The following is a 21,453-nucleotide window of genomic DNA, read 5'->3' as shown; positions in this document are numbered from 1 at the left end:
GGCTCCGGCAGCTCTGGCAGCGTGGAGGAGGCTCTGGGGGCTGTGACGGGGCATCGGCGTGGGGGGCACTTGACCCAGGGCAACGCCTCTGGACTTGTTGGCAGCTCTGCTGCACCCGCTGGCTCGGAAGAGATTGTATAAACTCCACAACCTGGCTGTGGCTGTGGTCACTGGGGGCAGGCCGAGGGGAAAGACCAGAACTACCACTGGGCGCCACGAGGGGGCAGCACCGCCACAGCAAGCTCCAGCAGCAAGTTCCCCCCCAGCCCCCAACAGGCACCTGGGGTTCTGGGTGAAGTTGAGCTGCACTGAACCCAGCCTGAGGGGAGACTCAGGAGCACTCCTCTCCTGCCAGGGAGGCCCCAGGCAGAGTAGGACAAGGGGGGGTCACTGGAAAAGACTAGGAAAAAACTAGGACTGGAAATATTCAAGAATGGGGAGAAGAGTGGGTGAGGGAAATCATTAAGGCAAATACGGCCGTACCAGTAAAATAGTTTTATTTTATTTTAAAATAGCCATCAGTGTGAAGTTCCCCAAAGCTGGGAGTAACAGTCTAGAGCCAAGGTTAAGAGGGAGGCCAGGCCTCACCTAGAGCCCAGCCTGAGGCCCCGAAAGCCCCCCTGGGGAGGGGAGAGGGGAAAGAGCTGAGGGGCCCTGAGTCAGTCCACCCCCGCGTCCCTGGGGCCGGCTGGGCCAGGCCCCAAGAAGGCAGCAGCTCGTGCAGAAGAAAACAGAAATTAAGACGTTAATTATCTCAGTGATACCCCGACACCCCACCCCCGAAAAAGCAAAAAAAAAAACAAAACTCATGGAGGATATGAAAGAGGTGGAGGGTGAACACTGATAAGGCCCTCAGCCCCCAGAACAGCCCAACCCGTGTCGGCTGGCTGGAGGGAGGGCTTGAGCTCCAACCGCGCTACCTTGGAGTAAGTATTCCAAAAAGAAAAGGAAACACAAGCGAGGCAAGCTAGCAGCGGCCGGCCACTGCAGCAGAGGCCAGCACTCAGGGCCGGCCTTCTGCAGGCCCGGGGCGGCCTAGCTGAGTAGCGTGCCCTGCTCCTGGGCCTGCGTCAGGCTGTCCTTGCGATGCAGGTGGTGCACCCCCATCCTCTTGGGGCTGCGCTGGGGGCGGCTGGAGCTGGGCAGTGGCCGGGCTCTGCCCTCAGCGTGGGAAGTACCAGGCCCCTCCTCGGTGCCTCTGACACCAGGCAGCAGGCTCTGGCACTCCTCCTCAGGGCTGCCGGGAAGGTCCAGCTCCTCCTCCTCTTCCCCGGGAGAGCCAGAGTCAGGCTCGGCTGGCAGCAAAAGCCCACTCTCGTCAGGTGGGGAAGAAGGCGTGGGAGCCGCCTCAGCTCTGTCAGCGAGGCCAAGGGTGAGATGGCGCTGCAGCTCGGAGAGCACGTCGCGTCCAAAGGCCGTGCGCTGGGCCACGGCAGCAGGTGGCGGAGTGCGGTCCACAAACGCGCGCTGCCAGCTGGCCAGCAGGTCCTCCTCAGAGCTGGCAGAGCTGGCTGGGGCACTGAGCGCTGGGGGCACCGGGCTGGGCTGGTGGTGCGGGGAGGCCTGGGTGGAGGCAGGGCTGCTCGGCGCGGGGCTGGGCCGGGCCCGCTCGCTGCCCTCCTCCACCAGGCTCAGGGAGATGGCCTGGCGGGTGGCGTAAGTGCAGTTGGGCAGGGGGCTGTTGTGAGGGATGCGAACCTTATCCTCGGAGAACTCTATCACCTTGCGGCCAGGATACAGTGGGTGCGGTGGAGATGGGGTGGGGTAGGGGCTCAGCTTCTCGAAGGCCGGCAGGGGGGACTCCGCCTCTGGAGAGCCCCCTGCTGTACCCCGAGAGCAGCACTCCCCATTTGGGCGGGGAGTGGGACTGCCAGGGACTGGGGGACTTGCTGGGTCCCCAGGAGCACCCCCACTCATGTCCACGTGCACAAACACGTCCTCAGCCAAGGGGCGCGCAGCGCTGCCGGACTGGTCTGAACTGAGCAGCAGAGACTCCGGCTTCTCCAGCACCCGGGCGATGACCGAGGTGGGAACTACCGCCCCCGGGGCCAGGATGGGGGCAGGGCCTGGGCTGGCAGCCTTCTGATCACTCCGCAGGTGTTTCTGAACCATGTCCTGGAGCTCGCAAGGCAGCTGGGATGAAGGAGCAGGAGAAGGAAGAGTGAGTGGGTGGTCTGGCTAGAGACAGCTTGACTTGAGGTGAAAATGGCTACCACACACAGCACGGCTGCAGCCTGCCGCCTGGGCTCTCCCTGCATACACTCCTTTCACAGGCAAACAGGTGCAGCAGAGGGGAAGGACGCCACTTTTGATGAACACAGCCGGATTTGAACCCAGACACTGCTGAGGCCTGGCACTCAAGACTTCTGCCTCCCCACCTTGGTGCGGCTTCTCCCAAACCAGCCTCAAGTCTGCAGAGTCTGTGGGACCCGCAGCCCCAGAAACACTGCTGCTCCTGCGGGCGGCGTCAGCACTGGGCCTGAGGTGCCTGGGCTCGAGCGTGCCTCTGGGTCTGGGGTAATGGCATCATATGGGCCTGATCCCGTCTCCTGCCGTCAGCGCTGACCACCCCTCCCTTCCTGCACAGGAACCTCAGGCCGCGGCCTCGCAGGGTGCTCAGCACCGGAACACCAGCGCATGCAGGCAGGAGGAAGGCAGAGTGGAAAGGGGGAAAGGCAGGAGGGAGGAGAGACCCGAAAGGCTGGGCTGGGGCGGCTCTACTCACGTCAGCAAGCTTGTGGTTCCGGAAGTGGGACTTGTTACACTTGAGGAGCTGCACGGCCAGGTTGCAGTCCAGCCGGTACCGCTCCTACACACAGACCCCGCTTGAGAGCCCGGCCCATTTTTCCCGCCCGACCGGGGGCGCTCGGAGCAGGCAGGGGACACGCACGTACGTTGAGCTCCTCGAGTTTATTGATGGTGTTCTTGGCGTCCAACAGCCTGTTGGTCAGCTCCACGATCTCCCAGTCCAGGGTCTTCCTGTCCATCTCAGCCTTCTTGATCTGAAGCAAGACTCGTGGTAAACCCACCCCGGCCCCCATGGATCCTCCCTCCCCTCCCAGAGACACAGGCCACAGGTGCCAGGGCAGCCAAGGCGGACAGAGTAGAGACATGACGGACAGACAGAAGGAGACTGGGCACCTCTCCTGCAATCTGGGCTGGCTTTTGGCGGGGGTTTCTGAGCGTGACTACTGCCATGGGCTCCCAGGTCAAAGGCAGTCTTAAGAGCTGCCACTATTCGAGGGAGCCTGAGGGGCTGGAGACGGCTGGTACTAAACCGGGCACGCGCGCAGCTACTTCCAGGACAAGGCAGGAAGCAGGAAGCGAGGCACCCCGGCCGGCTGGGCAGGGAGGGAGCGCATGGGCTCCATCTGCGCCTCGCCTCCTGCGGGTGGCCTGGGCTTGCTGCCACCTCAGCCACGGGCTAAAGCGCTCTGTGGTGACATCACCAGCTGCAGGACCAAGAGCCCAGGCCTCTCCCAGGAGGGACGCGATGCCTGAACAGGCCTCACAGGAGGACAGGAGTGGGGGCTCCAGGGCAGAAGGGACGGTTGGGGCAAGGGGGAAAACAAACTCAGACGCAACTGCAAAGATCCAGGTGTGGCTAAGAGAGGCCTGAGAGGAGGCGGCGGCAACGGTGCAGCGTGAGGGAGGCCAGGAGAGAAGAGAAACAGTGTGAGCTGAGATGGCCGCTGCATAGCACACTGCGGCCCCCCCGGGCGGTTGCCCTCCCCAAAGTCCCTGCTACGCTGCCCCCCAGGCTCGTTACCAGCGTGTGCAGTCTGTCCTCCAGCTCCTGGTTGGCCTGCTGGGAAGCCGTGTAGCTGTTCTGCAGCCTACGGGGAACATACGAGGTAGCTCTCATGAGCCCACTCCCCAGGCCCTCCCAGCTCCTCCACACCGCACCTGGGGCAAGCCAATGTCCTACAACTTCTCCCAGAACATCAGTTTCTGATCAGAACCAGGTGGTCTAAGAGCGCCTCCAGCTAACCGCCTATGAACCAGAAGGTGCTGTGTGGCCCCTCGCTCACACCTGCGGAATCTGTCTTTAAACTTGTCCAGCTCCTCGCGGCTCTGGCCTAGCTCGAGCTCCAGGCAGTCCTGCCCCATTTCCAGCTCACGCTCCAGGGCTTCCGTGCGCCTGGTGGCTGAGGCCAGGCGCCGGCGCAGCTCTTCATTCTCCTGCTGCAAGAGCCTGGGGAGGGGTGGAGGGCATGAGAGAGGACAAGGTAAGCCCGGAACCAGGCGGGGCTCAGGGAGGAGCGGACGCGAGCACAGGCAGCTGGGGCCGGGGCTCCTGGAGCCTCAGCCTGAGCAGGGTGGCAAGCCCCAGAGGCCTGCTGGAGGGAGAACACAGCCTGGGCTGGAGGCTGAGGGAGGCCCGAGGGGCAGGGGACAGCCGACCTTCCCCAACTGCTGGAGAAGAACCACAGGACAGAACTGGAGGGGGCACAGCTCCCAACCTATCTCTGGTTACTGCCCGAGCCTGCCAGCCACCAAATCCCCCAGCTCCAGTTTCCCCGCTGTACAATCAGGCTCTCCATTATTAATCCCCTGGGCTCCAGCCTGGCGCTGTCCTCTTCTCCAGAGGCCTCACATGGCAGAAAGAGCTTCAGCGAGGCAGCTGACAAAAGGGTCATCCTGTTCTCCCTGGAGCCAGGAGCTGGGGAAGGGCTCCAGGCCACAGCAGGCCTCAGAGCTGTCCACCAACTTGGGCCACTGCCCTTGGAGCCCAAGGGGCAACAAAAGCCCTTGCTCCAGTCAGAACTGCTAAGTCCACCACCCCGAGCCTCCCCCGCGGTGCACCTCCGTGCTCCCCGAGGCCAGCCGTCCGTGCCGACAGCCTGTGTACCTGGAGCTAGGAGGGAGAGCAAAGCAGGGCAGTGCCGCACGAGGCAGATACTCACTTCATCCTCTCCGCATCGGTCAGGGACTCCTGAGCAAAAAGAACAGAGCGGGAGGCTCAGCGCTGCACCTCCGCCTCCAAGCAGCCCTGCAAAGGGCCACACCTGGAGCCGAGATCCTCACAGCACAGAGGGCTCAGGCTTCAACAGCTAGGCAAGGAAGGCAAACCCGGAGGGTCGACTTCGGGATAGTGAAGAGCAGGTGCTTCTGTGGGAAACAGCTCGAGCCCTGCCTCTCTTGGAGGGGGGGACCATGGTGAACCCAGGGCATCCTACCACCAAGCTACACGCCAGCCCATTTTTGTTTTGAAACAGGGTCTCACTAGGTTGCTGAGGTTGGTCTCAAACCTGCAATCCCGTCTTAGCCTCCCAAAAACTGGGATTACAGGCGTGCGCCACCACGCCCAGCAAGCCCTGCCTCCTTACAGCCCCAGCAGGGCACAGGGTGAGAGGCTGTTCTACAGAGTCCCAGCCTCCAGCAGCCCCACGCTCTAGCGGGGTCTGGACCCCATGTCGGGCGCACTACCTCTTGCAGAGAAAGCGATGCTCCATGGGACCGCTCCTGCTAAGCTCTGAAGACTCTGGGTTCCCTGACACGTGCTTCCTGGTGGCCCTCCCTGAGCCCACACCACTGCAGCTAGGAGGCCCCAGGCCTGCAGAGGCGGTGCCACACCGTCACCCTCACTCAGGGGCCAGCACCAGGCTACACAAGTCAGCCAGACGCCCAGCCTTGGGGCCTGCGCTTGCCTGGCAGGACTGGGGTACGTCTTGCTGACCTCCTGCTCAAGCCGGGACACAGAAACTTCCAGCCGTAGCTCCCGATGCTCTGGCGGGGCCTTACGATAGGGCTTCTTGGCAGGGGCTGCGCTGGTCATTCTGGGAGGTGTGGGTTCCTCCACCTGCTGAGGGCAAGCCAGGAAGGAAGAAGCTCAAAGAGGTGGTCAAAGTCCATCAGCCTGGGGGAGGGGGACGATCAGAGGGGACGTATAAAGGACTAAGGGGCAGCAGGCGCAAGCCCTGCTGAGGTCATTAGCAGGACTAGACATTGCTGTGCTGGCCTCCAGGAGCCAGGGCAGCACTAGTGGGGCCAGGCCCTGTGCAGACAGAGGGCAGAAACACACTGCCAGGGCCTGCTCGTGGAGGGCGCAGAGCCCAGCCATCACCCTTGAGACACGGGCCGCATGCGGCTCCCTGCCCTGTGTGCCATCTCCTCGGCTCTCACCAGGACAAGAGCAGCATTAACCTCATAGGGGGGCTGTGAAGACTGTGGAAGGTACTGAGAACAGTGCCCAGCACTTCAGAAGTGCTCAGTAAACGTACATGTTTTAAAAACTCAAAAGTTGCCGGGCGTGGTGGCGCACGCTTGTAATCCCAGCATTCGGGAGGCTGAGACCTGGAGGATCACAGTTCGCGGACAGCCTCAGCTACTTAGTGAGGCCCTCTGCAACTCAGTGAGACCCGGTTTCAAAATAAAGAATAAAAAATAGGGCAGGGGGTATAGCTCGGAGGTCAAAAGCCCCTGGGTTCCATCCCCAGACCCGCAAAAAAAAAAAAAAAAAAAAAACTCAAAAGTAGAGCCGGGCGTGGTGGGCACGCTTGTCATCCCATTCGGGAGGTTGAGACAGGAGGATCGCGGTTCACGGACAGCCTCAGCTACTTAGTGAGGCCCTCTGCAACTCAGTGAGACCCTGTTCCAAAATAAATAATAAAAAAATAGGGCTAGGGGTGTAGCTCGGAGGTCAAATGCCTCTGGGTTCTATCCCCAGACCCGTGAATGAATAAATAAATAAATAAATAAATAAACTCAAAGGCTTGAGAGTTCTCGCCAACCTGGGCTCCTCGGTGGGTCTCCAGCCTGAGGGTCCCTGGCTGCCGCCCCCTGGCCTCTGGAGCTCCCTCTAACCAGCCTCCCCAGAAGAGAGCAGGGCACGGGCCGGTCAGGGACATACCGTCTGTGCGTCAGCAGCTCCCTCTGGCCTGCCGTCCAGGAGTTAGCCCTCGGCTCTCTGCATCCCACGGCCCCTCCGCTTCCTCTGGCCAAGAGCTCCTGAAACCAGAGAAGGGAAGAAAGTGAAACCAGGTGATGGCTGCCTGGCCCGAGCCCTGGAAGGGCCCTCAGGGAAGCCAACAGGAGGTCATGGAACAGTGGGTCTGAGGGGAAGCTCAGAGGGAAACGACTGAGGTACCGCATTCTTGGCCTTTCTCCAGAGACACGCGTCCACACACAGGTTCACAGGCTCAGCCTACCACATGCCCGACTCTGGACTGGCCCTGCTTCTGTCCTGCCCTGTCCCTATTCCCACCTCACATGTCCTGTTCATCTCTCAGGGCTCTGAGTCTGGAAGCAACTAGGAGATCTGAGGAACATGGGCTACAACTGACACCGCCAGGAAAAGGCTTAGTAGAAATACGAGGTAGGAGCAGAGAAGATTCTGGAAAGGGGGCTCCTGGCACTGTTCCCACAGGGGCCCGAGACCGTGGCTGTGTAGTGATGGCCAGTGGACTTGGCAGGGCAAGGGAGGTCCAGAGAACAGCTGGGAGCACTGGGACAACGCTTACCCAAGCACAGTTCTGCCCACCCTTCTCCCCTGGGGACAGCTGGCAAACACCTGCAAACATTAGCTGTCCAAAGCTGGGGGAGGGCGCCACTGGCATTTAGTGGGTAGACGCCATGGATGTGGCCACTCAACTACGATGCACAGGACAGCCCCAAACAGATTATCAATGCAAAAGGCAAAGGTGCCGAGGCTGAGACACAACCAAGGCTGAGACACAACCGTATACACACACAGCCCCGGCCCGGCCGTGAGGGCTGCTCGGGGGCACTGCGGGGCCTGGCCACCTCCCTCACCGCATTCATGGGCTGGGTCCCGGGGGGAGGTCCACCCACAGCCCTCCAGCTGCTTGTAATGCACCGGGATGCAGCACGGGGGCAGCAGCTACCACGGGGAAGCTTGGTGGCCTTCTGGGCATAAGGAAACCTCTTCCCACCCCACCAACCTGAACAGAGCTGGGGGCAGGGAGCCCGGTAAAGCATGTGCTCCTGCTGTCAGGACACGTCCTGGCCGCGACTCCTGTCACATTCCAGCAGGCCCGGGTGGTGGGGGCGGGAGGGCGGGAACGGGAGTCACCTCCCTGCCTGGTCCCCAGCCTTAGGTCTGGGAGCTGGGGCGTGGCGGCACCGGCACGAGCTGGCGGCCAGCCTCCACCCTCCGGCTGAGCAGAACGTGTCCCCACAGGGCAAGAGCAGCAAGCTCTGTGGCTGACTCCCTGCGCAGGAATCCGGGCAGGCCTGAAAGGACCGTACATTCCTGGGTGTGGGGGGCAAACAAGTCACTGCCACAGTCCCCTGGACGGCCCTGAGGCCCCGGCCCAGAGAACCCCAAACCAGCCTGCACATGCGGGTTCTCCCCGACCGTGGATGTGTGGGTATCAGGAAGGGCCGGGGCCCGGGGCTGGTCATGCTTTCCTCCCCTCTGCCCTTAGCAGAGAGGCCCTGTCTGTCTGTGGGCCTTTGGTCCTCAGCCTCTTCACCTCCTGTCCCGATTCCCACCAAGGCCCACACTGGCCTCTAGACACCAGGGCGCGGGTGAGGGTGGGCAGGAGGGGGCATGGTGCTCGGGCATCTGGCACTTCGCCTGTGAGCAGAGCCGCCTCCCTGCACACGCCACTTCTGACAGCTCATTCCGCCTTGCCCTGACCCTAAGTCCCACCTCCTGGGTCAAAATGCACACATGCAGCTGGGTGTGGTGGCGCATGCTTGTAATCCTAGTATTCAGGAGGCTGAGATTAGAGAATCGCAGTTCACAGCGAGCCCCAACTACTTAGTGAGGCCCTCTTCAAAATAAAAAAAAAATAGAGCTGGGGTATAGCTTGGAGGTAGAATGTCCCTGGGTTCCATCCTCAGTACTGAAAACACACACACACACACACACACACACACACACACACACACACACACGGGTACCCTGAGGGAAGCTTGCCGAGTGGGGACCACACGGGTCCATGGGTGCCGATGGGTGCTGGGGAGCCGGGAGGGGTGGAGCTCCAGGTCACTCTCCCAGCCAGTCCACTCTTCACAGTCACAGGGAGGGGACACGGGGAGCCACGCTGCGGCGGGAGCCTACAGTGCTCTCCAACCCAAGTCCATGGGGAACCCCGTGCCACTCTCTGCCCCGTGTTCATGAGCACCAGGGTGTGCCAGGATGCCGGGCCCTACTGCCAACTCCTGAAATGTGCCAAGTGTCCCAGATCCAGGAGGGCTCACAATTTCAGCACTAAACAGAAACAGCGTGAGCCCAGCCCACTCCTGAACTGGACAATGGTTCGGGGAGAAGTGGAGAGTGGTGGGACACGGGCCCAGAAGGGAGACAACGGAGGGTGAGCGGGAAGGCACAGGACGTCCGCCAGGGAACTCGGTGGCCAGGGGCCGCATCCCCTTCACCTAGGTCTCCCAGGTCGCCGTGGAGTGCTTCAGCCCAAGGACTCCCACTTCTGAGGAGAGGTCCCCAGGGAAAGCAGCTGACAATACAGGCCACAAGGCTACAGCCAGGCAGGCGGCCGTGGGCGTCGGGACCCCTGGGAGCCGGTGGTCTGCCGGGAGAAGGTCTGACAAGGAACAGGCAAGAATTTAGGGGCAGACGCCGCAGCGTGGGGCCACCAGATCCCCTGGGGGAGGGCCGGGCCTTTCCAGATGGAAGCCCTGGCTGGCCTGGCCCGGGCTCCTCGGGCTGGACTCACTGGCACTGTTGAGGGAGAAACCCGGAGCAGCAGCCACTCCGCCCCGTCCCACGAAGTGAGCACCCGTTCCCACCTAGCTCCGCTTCCTTCCTCGGCCACAATCGCTCGTTCCTCACCTACTCAAAATCAGCTGGGGCCTGGCAGGGGCAGGGCAGGGCAGGGGGCGAACGCTTCCCGACTGCCAGGCTGCAATCGCCTGCTGCCGCCTGCCCTGTATTAAATACCTTCTCCCTGATTACAGCCCCTGGGGCACGACTAGTTGCCTCCAGAAAACAAAGTCCACTTTCATTAGGAACAGCACGCAGCACACAGAGAAGCTGCACTGTGAACCCACTGAGCAGTGTGGACAGAGAGAGATAAGGTACAACCTGCACCGGAAGCCGGCCGAACAGCGTCCTTTACTCGGGGGACAGAAAAGCGTGCAGAGCATCACTAACCGGACGGGCCGGTACCGGCCCTGTGGTGGGTATGCGCGTGCAGCCAGGCTTCCGCCGTGTGAGGGCAGCTGCTGGAGACCACGTGGGAAAAGAGAAACCTCTCTCCAAATCACTCTCCTTATTCCTCCTCCCAGCAAACACCCACGGGAGCCAACAGCAAAAGGTTCAAGCCCAAGAGGCAAGGATGCCCTTCTACGACCTCCTGCCCCAGCCTTTCCAGAGTCTGCCCGAGGCCCAGTAGTCGAAGGGGAGGAGAGGAGGCCCAAGCGCCCAGCTTTCTACCTGCAGAGGCCTCAGAGGACCCCCACCCGCCCCCACACCAGTCAGGAGCGGGAGACAGGACTGAATCCATAAGAACATGGCTCTGGTGTTTGGGGCCTTCACCCACCAAACATCTGTGCCCCACATGGACACACCATCTCCCTATTCCCCACTTCACCAACACCGCCTTTAAGAAACTATGTCCCAGCCAAGCGTGGTAGAACACACCTGCAATCCCAGTATTGGGAGGCCAAGATAGGAGGATCATAGGTTCAAGACCAGCCTCAGCAACTTCATGAGACCTTATTTCAAAAACTAAAAAAACGAAATAGCCAGGCACAGTATCACACACTTGTAATCCCAGTACTTGAGAGGCCGAGACAGGAGGATAGCAGATTCGAGGACAGCCTCAGCAATTTAGTTAGGCCCTCCACAAGGTTGTGAGACCCTGTTTCAAAATAAAAGAAGAAAAGTGGGCCGGAGGTTATAGCTGGAAGGTAGAATGCCCCTGGTACAATCTACAGTACTCCCCCCCACAAACACAAATTAAATTAGAACCGGGCGTCGTGGCGCACACTTGTAATCCCAGTACTTGAGAAGCTGAGACAGGAGGACCAGAAGTTCAAGGGCAGCCTCAGCAAGTAGTGAGACTGTTTCCAAAAGAAAAATAAAATAGGGCTGGAGGTATAGCTCAGAGGTTGAATGACTCTGGGTTCAATCCCAGGGCCACAGAAAGATTTTATCAACAGATGAACGGATTGCAAAACTCTGGGAAATACACACAATGGAATTCTATTCAGCCATAAAAAAGAACAAAATTATATCATTTGCAAGAAGATGGAAAGTCCTGGAGAACATCATGTTAAGTGAGATCAGCCAAGCACAGAAGGAGAAGGTACATATGTTTCCTCTAATATGCCCAAACTAGGGAACACAGAGGATACCAGTGGGACTCCAGGTAATGGAGGGGAAATATCAGCAAAGCTTGAATGGAAAGATAGGAGAGGAGGAAAGCTGATCTTGATTAGTGAGGGTCTACATCTGAATATGTGTAAAATTATGAATATGACATGGTTAACCTGGACAACCATTGGTGGGAGGGGGGGCGGGGGGAGAGGGCACCAAATATAGTTTAAATGTATACTATTTATGTTCAATAAAAAAACTGTTAAAAGAAAAAAATAAAATAAAATAGGGCACCAAATATAGTTTAAATGTATACTATTTATGTTCAATAAAAAAAACTGTTAAAAGAAAAAAATAAAATAAAATAGGGCTGGGGGTATAGATCAGAGGCAGAATGCCCCTAAATTAAAGTTTAAGCCCCATTACAGAAAGAAAGAAAGAAAAAAATAATTATTTCCTAGCTAGGAATGCTGGTACATTTCTATAATCCCAGCTACTCAGGAGGCTGAGGCAGGAGGATCCTAAGTTTGAGGTCAGCCTCGGGAACTTAGTGAGACCCTGTCTCAAAACATAAAAAATAAATATAAAGGGCTGATGAAGCCGGGCGTGGTGGCTCATGCTTGTAATCTCAGTACTTGGGAGGCTGAGCCAGGAGGATCGTGGTCTGCGGACAGCTTCAGCTACTTAATGAGGCCCTCTGCTTAGTGAGATCCTGTTTCAAAAATACAGAATAAAAAATAGGGCTGGAAGTGTAGCTCAGAGGTAGAGTGCCCCTGGATTCCATCCCCAGTACTGAAAAAAAAAAAATAAAGAGAAGGGCTGGCGTGTGGCTCAACTGTAGAGCATCTCTGAGTCCCATCCCCAGTACCACACACAAAAAGAAACAATTATTTCCTGAAAGTTTATCTGGGCTCAGATATTTCCACACCTACTGATAAATCTCTCTGCTCATAGTACCAGTGACCTAAGTGAGGAACCCTAAGGGCTCAGTGAACCCATGCTTCGGCCTCAGGGGCCTCACACCACCACAAAAATCATTAAAACTCTTCTGAATAATTCTTTTCCAAGAAAAGTCCAACAGAAGTTATTAATCACTACTGCTGTGTGTGTGTGTGTGTGTGTGTGTGTGTGTGTGTGTGTGTACACGTATAAGCGCACCTTTAAATTGAACCCAGGGGCATTCTATCTTGGAGCTACACCCCCAGCACTTTTTATTTTTTTGTTTTAAAACACAATCTCGAGCCGGGCGTGGTGGCGCACGCTCGTAATCCCAGCATTTGGGAGGCTGGGACAGGAGGATCACAGTTAGCAGACAGCCTCAGCTACCTAGTGAGGCTCTTTGCAACTCAGTGACACCTTATGTCAAAAGAAAAAATAAAAAATAGGGCTGGGAGTGTAGCTTGGAGGTAGAATGCCCTTGGGTTCCATCCCCAGTACCGCAAAAAAAAAAATAAATAAATAAATAAATACACGGTCTCGTTAGCCAGGTGTAATAGTGCATGCTTGTAATCCCAGTACTTGAGAGGCTGACACAAGAGGACTGCGGGTTCATAACCAGCCTCAGCAACTTAGTAAAGCTCTCTGCAACTTAGTGAGACCCTGTTTCAAAATAAATAATTCAGCCAGGCGTGATGGCTCACGCTGGGAGGCTGAGACAGGAGGACTGCATAGTTCAAAGCCAGCCTCAGCTACTTAGTGAGGCTCTCAGCAACTCAGTGAGACCCTGTTTCCAAATAAAGTATAAAATAGGTCTGGGAGTATAGCCCGGAGGTAGAAAGCCTCTGGGTTCCATCCCATAAAGGATTTAAAGATGGCCAGTGCGCCTCACTATGGCAACTCCTGCTTTTGTTTTTATTTATTGAATTTGTACTGGGGACTAAACACAGGGGCATGCCACCTCCAAACTGCACCCCAACCCTATTTTATTTATTTTCAAACAGGGTCTTCCTAAGTTGCTGGGAGCCTCACTAAATCACTGAAGCTGGCTGCGAACCTGCGATCATCTTGTCTCAGCTTCCCAAATGCAGGGATTACTGGCATATGCCACCACATCTGGCCAACGATTGCTTTTAAAAGGACCACTGGGCATGGCGGCATGCACTTGTAATCCCAGCATTCGGGAGGCAGAGACGAGAGCAGAGGATCATGGTTCGCGGGCAGCCTCAGCTACTTAGCTACTTTGCAACTCAGTGAAACCGTTTCAAGAAATAGGACTGGGTATGTAGCTTGGAGGTACAATCCCCCTGATTTCTATCCCTAGTACCGCCAAAAAAAAAAAAAGTAAAGGCACACTGGCTTGTTGCAGAACATACCAGCTGTGCCGTGTGCCGTGTGCCGTGTGCTGCCTTAATACTAGCAACAAACGCCAGCTCTCCCAGAAGCCCCTCGTCAGCCACTAAAACACAACTGGTCTGATCACACCAGGGATGGAGCTTCCCCTCAGGGACTGTCCTGAGCCAGGAGCCCTGGGTGTGGAATCTCTGAACTCTGCGGGCTGGGGAGCAGCAGGCCTCTGGGGGAGGCCATGCCCTTGCCACAAAGGCTTGGCTGCTTCTTAGGCCTCGGGAATCCAGGCTCCGCCTCCAACTCAAGCCCAAGAGATGCAGCCCCTACCATGCAAGGGCCAGCCTTGCGTGAGCGGCCCAGCGGTGGCCTGCAGAATCCACCAGGATCTCCACGGCCCCGCGCCTGATCCAGTCCCTCCCCACCCTGGCCTAGGAAGGCAGATCAGTCCCCAGCACCGCAGCCCCCGGCCCCCCAGGGGCTCTTCCCGCTGGGCCCCCGGTTTCCGGCCTGCAGCTGCTCCTGACACACATGAGCAAAGCCCTCAGCAATCCCGGGCGCGTGGCAGGCAGGCAGCCAAGAGCGTGTGGGTGGGGCCTGGGCAGAGGACTCGGCTGAAAGACGCTAGTCTGTGCCCAGACCAGCCCTACTGCCCTCCAACAACTGTGCCTGCCACCCCTGGGCAAGTGCAGCCTCACCCTCTCTGGAAGCGCTGCCTGCAGCTTGACCTGGCCCCCTGCCTGTTCTAAAGGGAACAGACTGACAGGTTTTGAAAGTCAAAAATGGTGGGAGCCGTTCTGCCCAGAGCGACCCTGAGGGCTCAGCACCAGCACCCGCACCTGAGAGAGCTCCCCCTGGCTCCCACCTGGGCAAACGCCCGACTCCCCGCCTGCCTCTCAGCAAGAGCACATCTGACAGGAACACGGCTGAGGACTGCCGGTGATGCTCTGAGCCAGCCATCCTCCCAAGAAAGGGAGAGCCGAAACGTCCCCGAGTCCACGGCTAGGGCTATCCTTGACACCAGACCCAAGCCCTCTCCTACAGAGGCAAAGTGAAGGAGCGCCCGGGTCCCGGCCTCAGAGCTGGGCCAAGCCCTACAGCCTGCCAACTGCCTCCACCCTCTCCCACCCACACCCACCCACCTTGCTGTCAGTCAGGCCCCTGCCTTCTCCCTGCCCAGCAGAAGAGAATCCATTGTAAGGGCCTGCAGTCTCAAGTTCCCGGCCAGCCTGCCCAGGACTGCTCCATTCCAGAGCCGGAGACACAGTCTTTCTGAAGAGCTACCCGAGCCTGGCACAGTGACACATCACCTATAACCCCAGGACTTGGGAGGCTGAGACAAGAGGATCACAGGTTCAAGGACAGCCTCAGCAACCTAGTGAGGCCCTGTTTCAAAACAACAAATAAAAAAAGCTTTGGCAGTGTAGCTTGGAGGTAGAATGCCCAGCACTGGTTCAAACCCCAGTACTAAAAGAGAGCTACTCGCCAAGCGTGTGGTGCACACTTGTGATTCAAGAGGCTGAAACAGGAGGATCACGGTTCATGGACAGCCTCAGCTACTTAGCGAGGCCCTGTGCAACCCAGTGAGACCCTGTTTCAAAATAAAGAATAGAAAATAGGGCTGGGGGTATAACTCGGAGGTAGAATGCCCCTGGGTTCCATTTCCACTACTGCCAAAAAAAAAAAAAAAAAAAAAAAAGCTACCCAAGTGGACTCCAGGGAGTGCTGGCGACCAGCCTCCTGCTACCTTAGGCCCCCTTTCCCTCCCCAGCCTGCAGGAGGAAGGGCTTGGGGCACCTCCATGCCCAGCTGCACTCACCAGTCTCCTACTAAGGCCAGGCAGGACCTTCTTGGCCCAGCGTGGAGTCCAGAGGCAAGTCCTGCCCCTCTCTGGCTGAGGCGCCCTTCCCAGCTCTTCTGGCTAAAGTCCACCTGGAGCTCTGGGCCTGGAAGGGCAGGGGCCTCAACTCCACCCAATCCACCTCCCCGCACCACGGTCACCACCAATGAGGCTCTACCTCAGATGGCTCCCTGGTTCTGGGCTCCAGCTTTCAGTTTCTGTAGCTTATCTCTCCTGCCCAAGGATGCCCCGGAGCCAGACCAAGGTTCTCTGCTCCCACCCCAGAAAGATCCGGCCCGCAATGGATCCTAACTTCTCACCCTAGGGGTAGAGTAATGGGAACCCCAGCCACTTCCGCTCCTCACAAAGGGAGGAAGCGCTCTGGTCGAGAAGAAACGCGCCTCCCACCTCGTCCCCCTGCAGCGGCCAGCAGAAACAGAAGCAGCACGTTAACCCAGAGCTAACCCAGAGTCGCAAACTCCAAGCGGGAAAGCTCAGACTCACAGAAAGGGAGGGCAGAGGGGGGCTGGCGGTGGGCGGGAGGGGAGCCCCACGCACCGCGGGAGCCTGGGAGGAAGGGACCCAGGCTGGCGGCACCCCAGGGGGCTGGCTGCTGAGGCCACTCACAGGTTAGTGTCTTCTCCCCAGCCAGCCAGCTCTCCTGGTTAACGCTGTTAGCGTCAGACTCATGGCAGACACCGTCCAGGCTCTCCATACAACAGACAGCTTGCTTTGGGAGCAGCCAACTCCGGAGCTGCAAAGAGAGCAGAGGGAGGGCCGAGCTGAGGGACCACAGGGCCTGCTGGACTCTGCTGTGGGGAGGCACTCCAGATCCAGGGCGCACTCAGCTCTCCTGCCACCCAGGACGCAGGCCAGGGAGCGGAGCACTCCACCCCGCCCGACCCCGACCCCAGCAAGGCTGTCTTGCTTGATCAAGAGCAGAGCACAGTCGCTGTAGAAGGGGCCAAGCTGCACCGGGCTCCCAGTGCTGGGTCGTAAGCAAGCCCCACAGCCGCGGCTGCCACCCAGCCCGTGCCTGTGCCAGCAGGGCACGTCCCACCACCTCCCCTGGCCCAGGGAGGCGCCACAGAGACCCAGCCGGGGGTCAGAGGCTGTGACAGAGCTGTCGGAAAGCAGAGCACAATGGAGCAACGTGACCCAGACAAGAGAAGGGCGACCCGCTGCCACCTCCCAGGTTCCAAGAGGGCCAGTGAAGGCTGTGGCCAGGCTCCCCAGACTCCAGCCAGGACTACTCCACGCTCACAGAATGAGTGCCCAGGGAGGCTCGCTCTCCATCACAGCAGCCCTGGGAACAACAGCGACTGTCCTGAGGCTTCCGGAGGGAGGAAGTGGCACATCCCAGCTTAGCGACTGCAGGCACGTGCCACCACAGCTGTGGAGTTCCACAGGACGTATGCCCGGGGACAGCAGAACAGGAAAAGCGCAGCAGGGCGGGAGGGGCTCTCGCCTTTCTGGGAAGCCCTGTGGGCTCTGTGGCGACTTGGAAAGGGGAGGGCAGTAGCCAGCCTGGCCCTGCACGTGGGCTTTCTCCCCAGCCCAGACCCAAGGCTCACACAGGCAGGAAGCCCTCCACTGCGCTCCCCAGGTGCCACTACTGGGCTCCCGCATGCTATGACTACAGACCCGACATCCAGAAGGGCAAGCCCGGCCAGCGTGGGCACCACAAGCACCTAGGGGGGAAGCAGCTCCTCCTGGAGGCCGGGCCTCTCCTAGACTGGTGAGAAGCTCAGCCACTGACAGGCAGCCTTCAGAGCTGTCACTCACAAAATTTCACACAGCTGGGTCTGGTTTGCTTTCAGAGCTGAAGCAGGCAGCCGGGTGTGGTGGCGCACGCTTGTAATCCCAGCATTCTGGAGGCTGAGACCAGAGGATTGTGGTTCATGCACAGCCTCAGCTACTTTAGTGAGGCCCTCTGCAATTTAGTGAGACCTGGTTTCAAAATAAAGAATAAAAAATAGGGCAGGGGGTGTAGCTTGGAGGTCGAATATCCCTGGGTTCCATCCCCAGACCCGCAAAAGAAAAAAACAAAGAAAGAATAAAAAATAGGACAGAGGGTACAGCTCGGGGGTAGACTGCTCCTGGGTTCAACCTCAGTACTGCAAAAAAAAAAAAGGGCTGGGGGTGTAGCTCAGAGGTATAACACACCCTGGGTTCAATCCCCAGCACTACACACACACACACACACACACACACACACACACACACACACACACACAGTAGAGAAAAAGAAAAAAGCTACCTCCTCTTTTAATCCCTCTCTGCTGGCTAGTATCCTGTTATTAGATAAAAAGTCTAAAAGCACCTGGACGATCATTTAACCACATGAATTCAAAGCTGGAAAATAATTAGCAACGCTATTGTTAACACTATCACCTTTTGTTTATGCAAGTCCTTCCTTTCTGAGTTAAAAAGGTTTTGCCAAAGAGATCCTGCTTGCTTTAATTTTGGAAAGATGGGTTGGGTCACATCACACAGTAACCAGGATTGCTCAGCACCAACCACACAAGACCTAAATGCTCAGGTTTTGGTTAAAAAAAACAAAACAAAAAAAAACTTGCCCCTAAGAAACTTCAGGCACAACCTTACCCTGAGCAGGGGAGGACAAGTTAACAGCAGTCTCCACTACAGCGAAGCAAATGCTTTGGGATCCCAGAGGAGAGGCACCTGGCTGGGGAGGGTTAAGGATCAGACAAGAAGGCTGCCCTCCACAGAACGCAGACACATCTTCCTCATCTGACTGCACGCTCTCAATGGAGTATGGCCTTATACAGTACGAGGTCTAGCTGGGCACTGTGGCACATGCCTGGAATCTCAGCTACTCAGGAAGCTGAGGCAGGAAGATCGCAAGTTCAAGGCCAGCCTGGACAACTTAGCCAAAAAAATAACAGCTAAAAGTAAAACTAAGCCGGGCGTGGTGGCGCACGCTTGGAGGCTGAGACAGGAGGATCGCACAGGTTCGAAGCCAGCCTCAGCTACTTAGTGAGGCTCTCAGCAACGTAGTGAGACCCTGTTTCCAAATAAAATATAAAATAGGTCTGGGAGTATAGCCCGGAGGTAGAAAGCCTCTGGGTTCCACCCCCAGTACCACCAAAAAAAAAAAAAAAAAAAAAAAAAAAAAAACAACTAAAACTAAAATAAAATGGAGCGAGGTGCAGTGGCACATGCTATAATCCCAAACCTGAGACAGGAGGGTCATAGGTTGGAGGCCAGCATGCAGTAATAAGACCCTATTTCTTTCTTTTTTTGCAGGTCTAGGGATGGAACCCAGGGACATTCTACACTCCCACCCCTATTTTTTTATTCTTTATTTTGAAAAAGGTCTCACTGAGTTGCAAAGGGCCTCACTAAGTAGCTGAGAATGGCTATAAACCACGATCCTCCTGTCTCAGCCTCCCAAGTACTGGCATTACAAGCGTGCCCACCATGCCCAGGAGCAATACCCTATTTCAAAATAAAAAACTAGGGCCGGGCGTGGTGACGCATGCTTGTAATCCCCGCGTGTGGGATATGGAGACAGGAGGATCGCGCAGGTTCGAAGCCAGCCTTGCTGGCTTAAGAGACCCTGTTTCCAAATAAAAAAATAGGTGTCTGGGAGTGTAGCCCAGAGGCAGAAGGGTTTCCAGGAACCCCAGTACCACACACACAAAAAAAAAACTAAAAATAGCTAGGAGGTCTTGTTCAATGGTAGAATACCCCTGGGTTTTTAACCCCTAGTTGCCACAAAAACAAAACAAAAAACAAAACAAAAAAAACAAAACAAACAAACAACAAAAGATATATATATATATATATATATATATAAATAAGTAAAGGGCTAGAGCCAGGCGTGATGGCACACGTTTGTAATCCCAGCATTCGGGAGACTGAGACCGGAGGATCGCGGTTCGCGGACAGCCTCAGCTACTTAGTGAGGCCCTCTGCAACTCAGTGAGACCTGGTTTCAAAATAAAGAATAAAAAATAGGGCAGGGGGTGTAGCTCAAAGGTCGAATACCCCTGGGTTCCATCCCCAGACCTGCAAATAATAATAATAATAATAATAAAGAATAAATACTGGGCATGGTGTCGCATGCTTGTAATCCCAGCACTTGGGACGCTGGGACAGGAGGATCATGGTTTGCAGCCAGCCTCAGCTACTACTTAGTGAGGCCCTCTGCAACTCTGTGAGACCCTGTTTCAGAAGAAAGAATAAAAAATAGGGCAGGGGGTGTAGCTTGGAGGTAGAATGCCCCTGGATTCTATTTCCAGTACCACAAAAAAAAAAAAAGTAAAGGGCTGAAGACGCCGTCAGGTGGTGGGCACTTGCCTGGCATGCGTGGGGCTCTGCACCAGTCCTCAGAACTGGGGGTAGGAACAACAATCAAGTCTAATGCTCTGCAAACAGGTCTGTGTGTTTGGGAGCTGGCACCCTGAGGACTAGCCCCTCAGCAAATGAAGGAGCAGAAGCAGCGCCGGGCTCTGCGCAGGCTGCCGGCTGCGGGGCTCAATCTCCTCTGCGCAGGCTGCCGGCTGCTGGCTCCCGTTCCCTTCTGTCATTGCTTCACCGTTAGAAGAACTCTCTGAATCTACTCCCACCTCAAAAATGTTCCGGCTGCATGGCAGAAATCAAAAGGCTTATTATTCTAGCTTGAATAAAACAAAGCCTTTTCTTACGCACAGAGTTTTTTTTCTTTTTTTTTTCTTTTTTTTTGTCTTTTCTTTTCTTTCTTTCTTTAATTTTGTTTTTTGATGGATTGAACCCAGGGGCATTCTACTTCTGAGCTACATCCCCAACCCTATTTTATTTTTGTTTATTTATTTAATTTATTTATTTGTGTGTGTGTGTGTGTGTGTGGTACTGGGGGTGGAACCCAGAGGCATTCTATCTTAGCATTACACACCCAGCCTGTTTCCTTATTTGGAAACAAGGTCTCACTAGGTTGACGACAGCCTCAGCAAGTAGTGAACCTGCAATCCTTCTGTTTCAGCCTCCCAAGTACTGGTATTACAGGTGTGCAACACTACACCCAGGGTCTTGCTACGTAGATCAGAGTCTCACTATCAGCTGAGTCTGGCCTTGAACCTGTGATCCTCCTTCCTGTTTCAGCCTACCAGGTACTGGGATCCCAGGCCTGTGCACCACACCCAGCTCCCACAGTTCCCTGAACTGGAGTTCATCCATTAACTATTTACTGAGTCGCCTTCATATGCCGGCACCATGCTACGTACCATGATCTGATTTCTAACCCTCAATATTCGTGCAAAGAAAGATAACGTCAGGATCTAAACCAGGTTTGCTTAGCTCCAAAACCAGTCTTTGCTGTTCACGGTATCCTACACCAACTTCCCTACTCAAGTTCAGGAAGGATTCCTGCTCTGCAAGAGGCCAGCCCACTACAAGAGCCCAGTGAAAGAGACAGACAAGTAAACAGAGAGCTCACCACACAACATGGTACATGCCAGGGCAGAGCTTCAAAACAGGCGTGGTGGGCACGCCCGTCATCCCAGTATTGGGAGGCTGAGACAGGAGGATCACAGGCTCTCAGCCAACTTCACATACTGAGTGAGGCCCTCCACAACTTGGTAAGACCCTGTTTCAAAATAAAACAGTAAAATAGGGCTGGGGGTAGAGCTCAGAAGTAGAATGTCCCTGGGTTCAATCTCCAACACCACAAAAAGTAATCTAGCCAAGCATGGTGGCACATGCTTGTAATCCCAGTACTTGGAAGGTTAAGACAGGAAGATCACAGGTTCTCAGCCAGCCTCAGCTACTTAAGGAGGCCCTTGGCAACTTAGTGAGACTCTGTTTCAAAATAAAATAATAGAGCCGGGTGTGGTGGTGCACAACTGTAATCCCAGTATTTGGGAGGCTGAGACAGGAGGATCGCACAGGTTCAAAGCCAGCCTCAGCTACTGAGTGAGGCTCTCAGCAACTTAGTGAGACCCTGTTTCCAAATAAAATATAAAATAGGTCTGGAATGTAGCCCAGAGATAGAAGGCCCCTGAGTTCCATCCCCAGCACACACATAAAAAACTATAAAAATAAGCCGGGCATGGTGGCGCACTCTTGTAATCCCTGCGCT

The 21,453-nt window shown here is 56.2% G+C and overlaps 1 protein-coding gene across 2 annotated transcripts; it reads right to left on the bottom strand.

The window, feature by feature from the left end:
* Positions 1-1,035: 1,035 nt before the first annotated feature.
* On the bottom strand, positions 1,036-5,800 carry TJAP1 (tight junction associated protein 1; the record flags this gene model as incomplete). Of its 2 annotated transcripts, XM_080700501.1 has the most annotated exons (8): positions 1,036-2,133; positions 2,726-2,809; positions 2,895-3,002; positions 3,586-3,615; positions 3,770-3,836; positions 4,034-4,195; positions 4,908-4,936; positions 5,681-5,800. In XM_080700501.1, 8 exons carry the CDS (start codon positions 5,777-5,779, stop codon positions 1,036-1,038), a joined length of 1,677 nt encoding a protein of 558 aa, XP_080556627.1. The 2 variants fall into 2 exon arrangements, with proteins under 2 accessions (XP_080556627.1, XP_080556626.1); XM_080700500.1 differs by lacking the exon at positions 3,586-3,615 and having other exon boundaries at positions 5,681-5,779.
* Between the last annotated feature and the right edge of the window lie 15,653 nt (positions 5,801-21,453).

The sequence above is a fragment of the Muscardinus avellanarius genome, assembly GCF_963383645.1.
Source record: "Muscardinus avellanarius genome assembly, chromosome: 8".
Classification (NCBI taxonomy): domain Eukaryota; kingdom Metazoa; phylum Chordata; class Mammalia; order Rodentia; family Gliridae; genus Muscardinus; species Muscardinus avellanarius.
The sequence above is the reverse complement of the archived record's forward strand: the minus strand, read 5'-3'. Positions and strand labels throughout refer to the sequence as shown.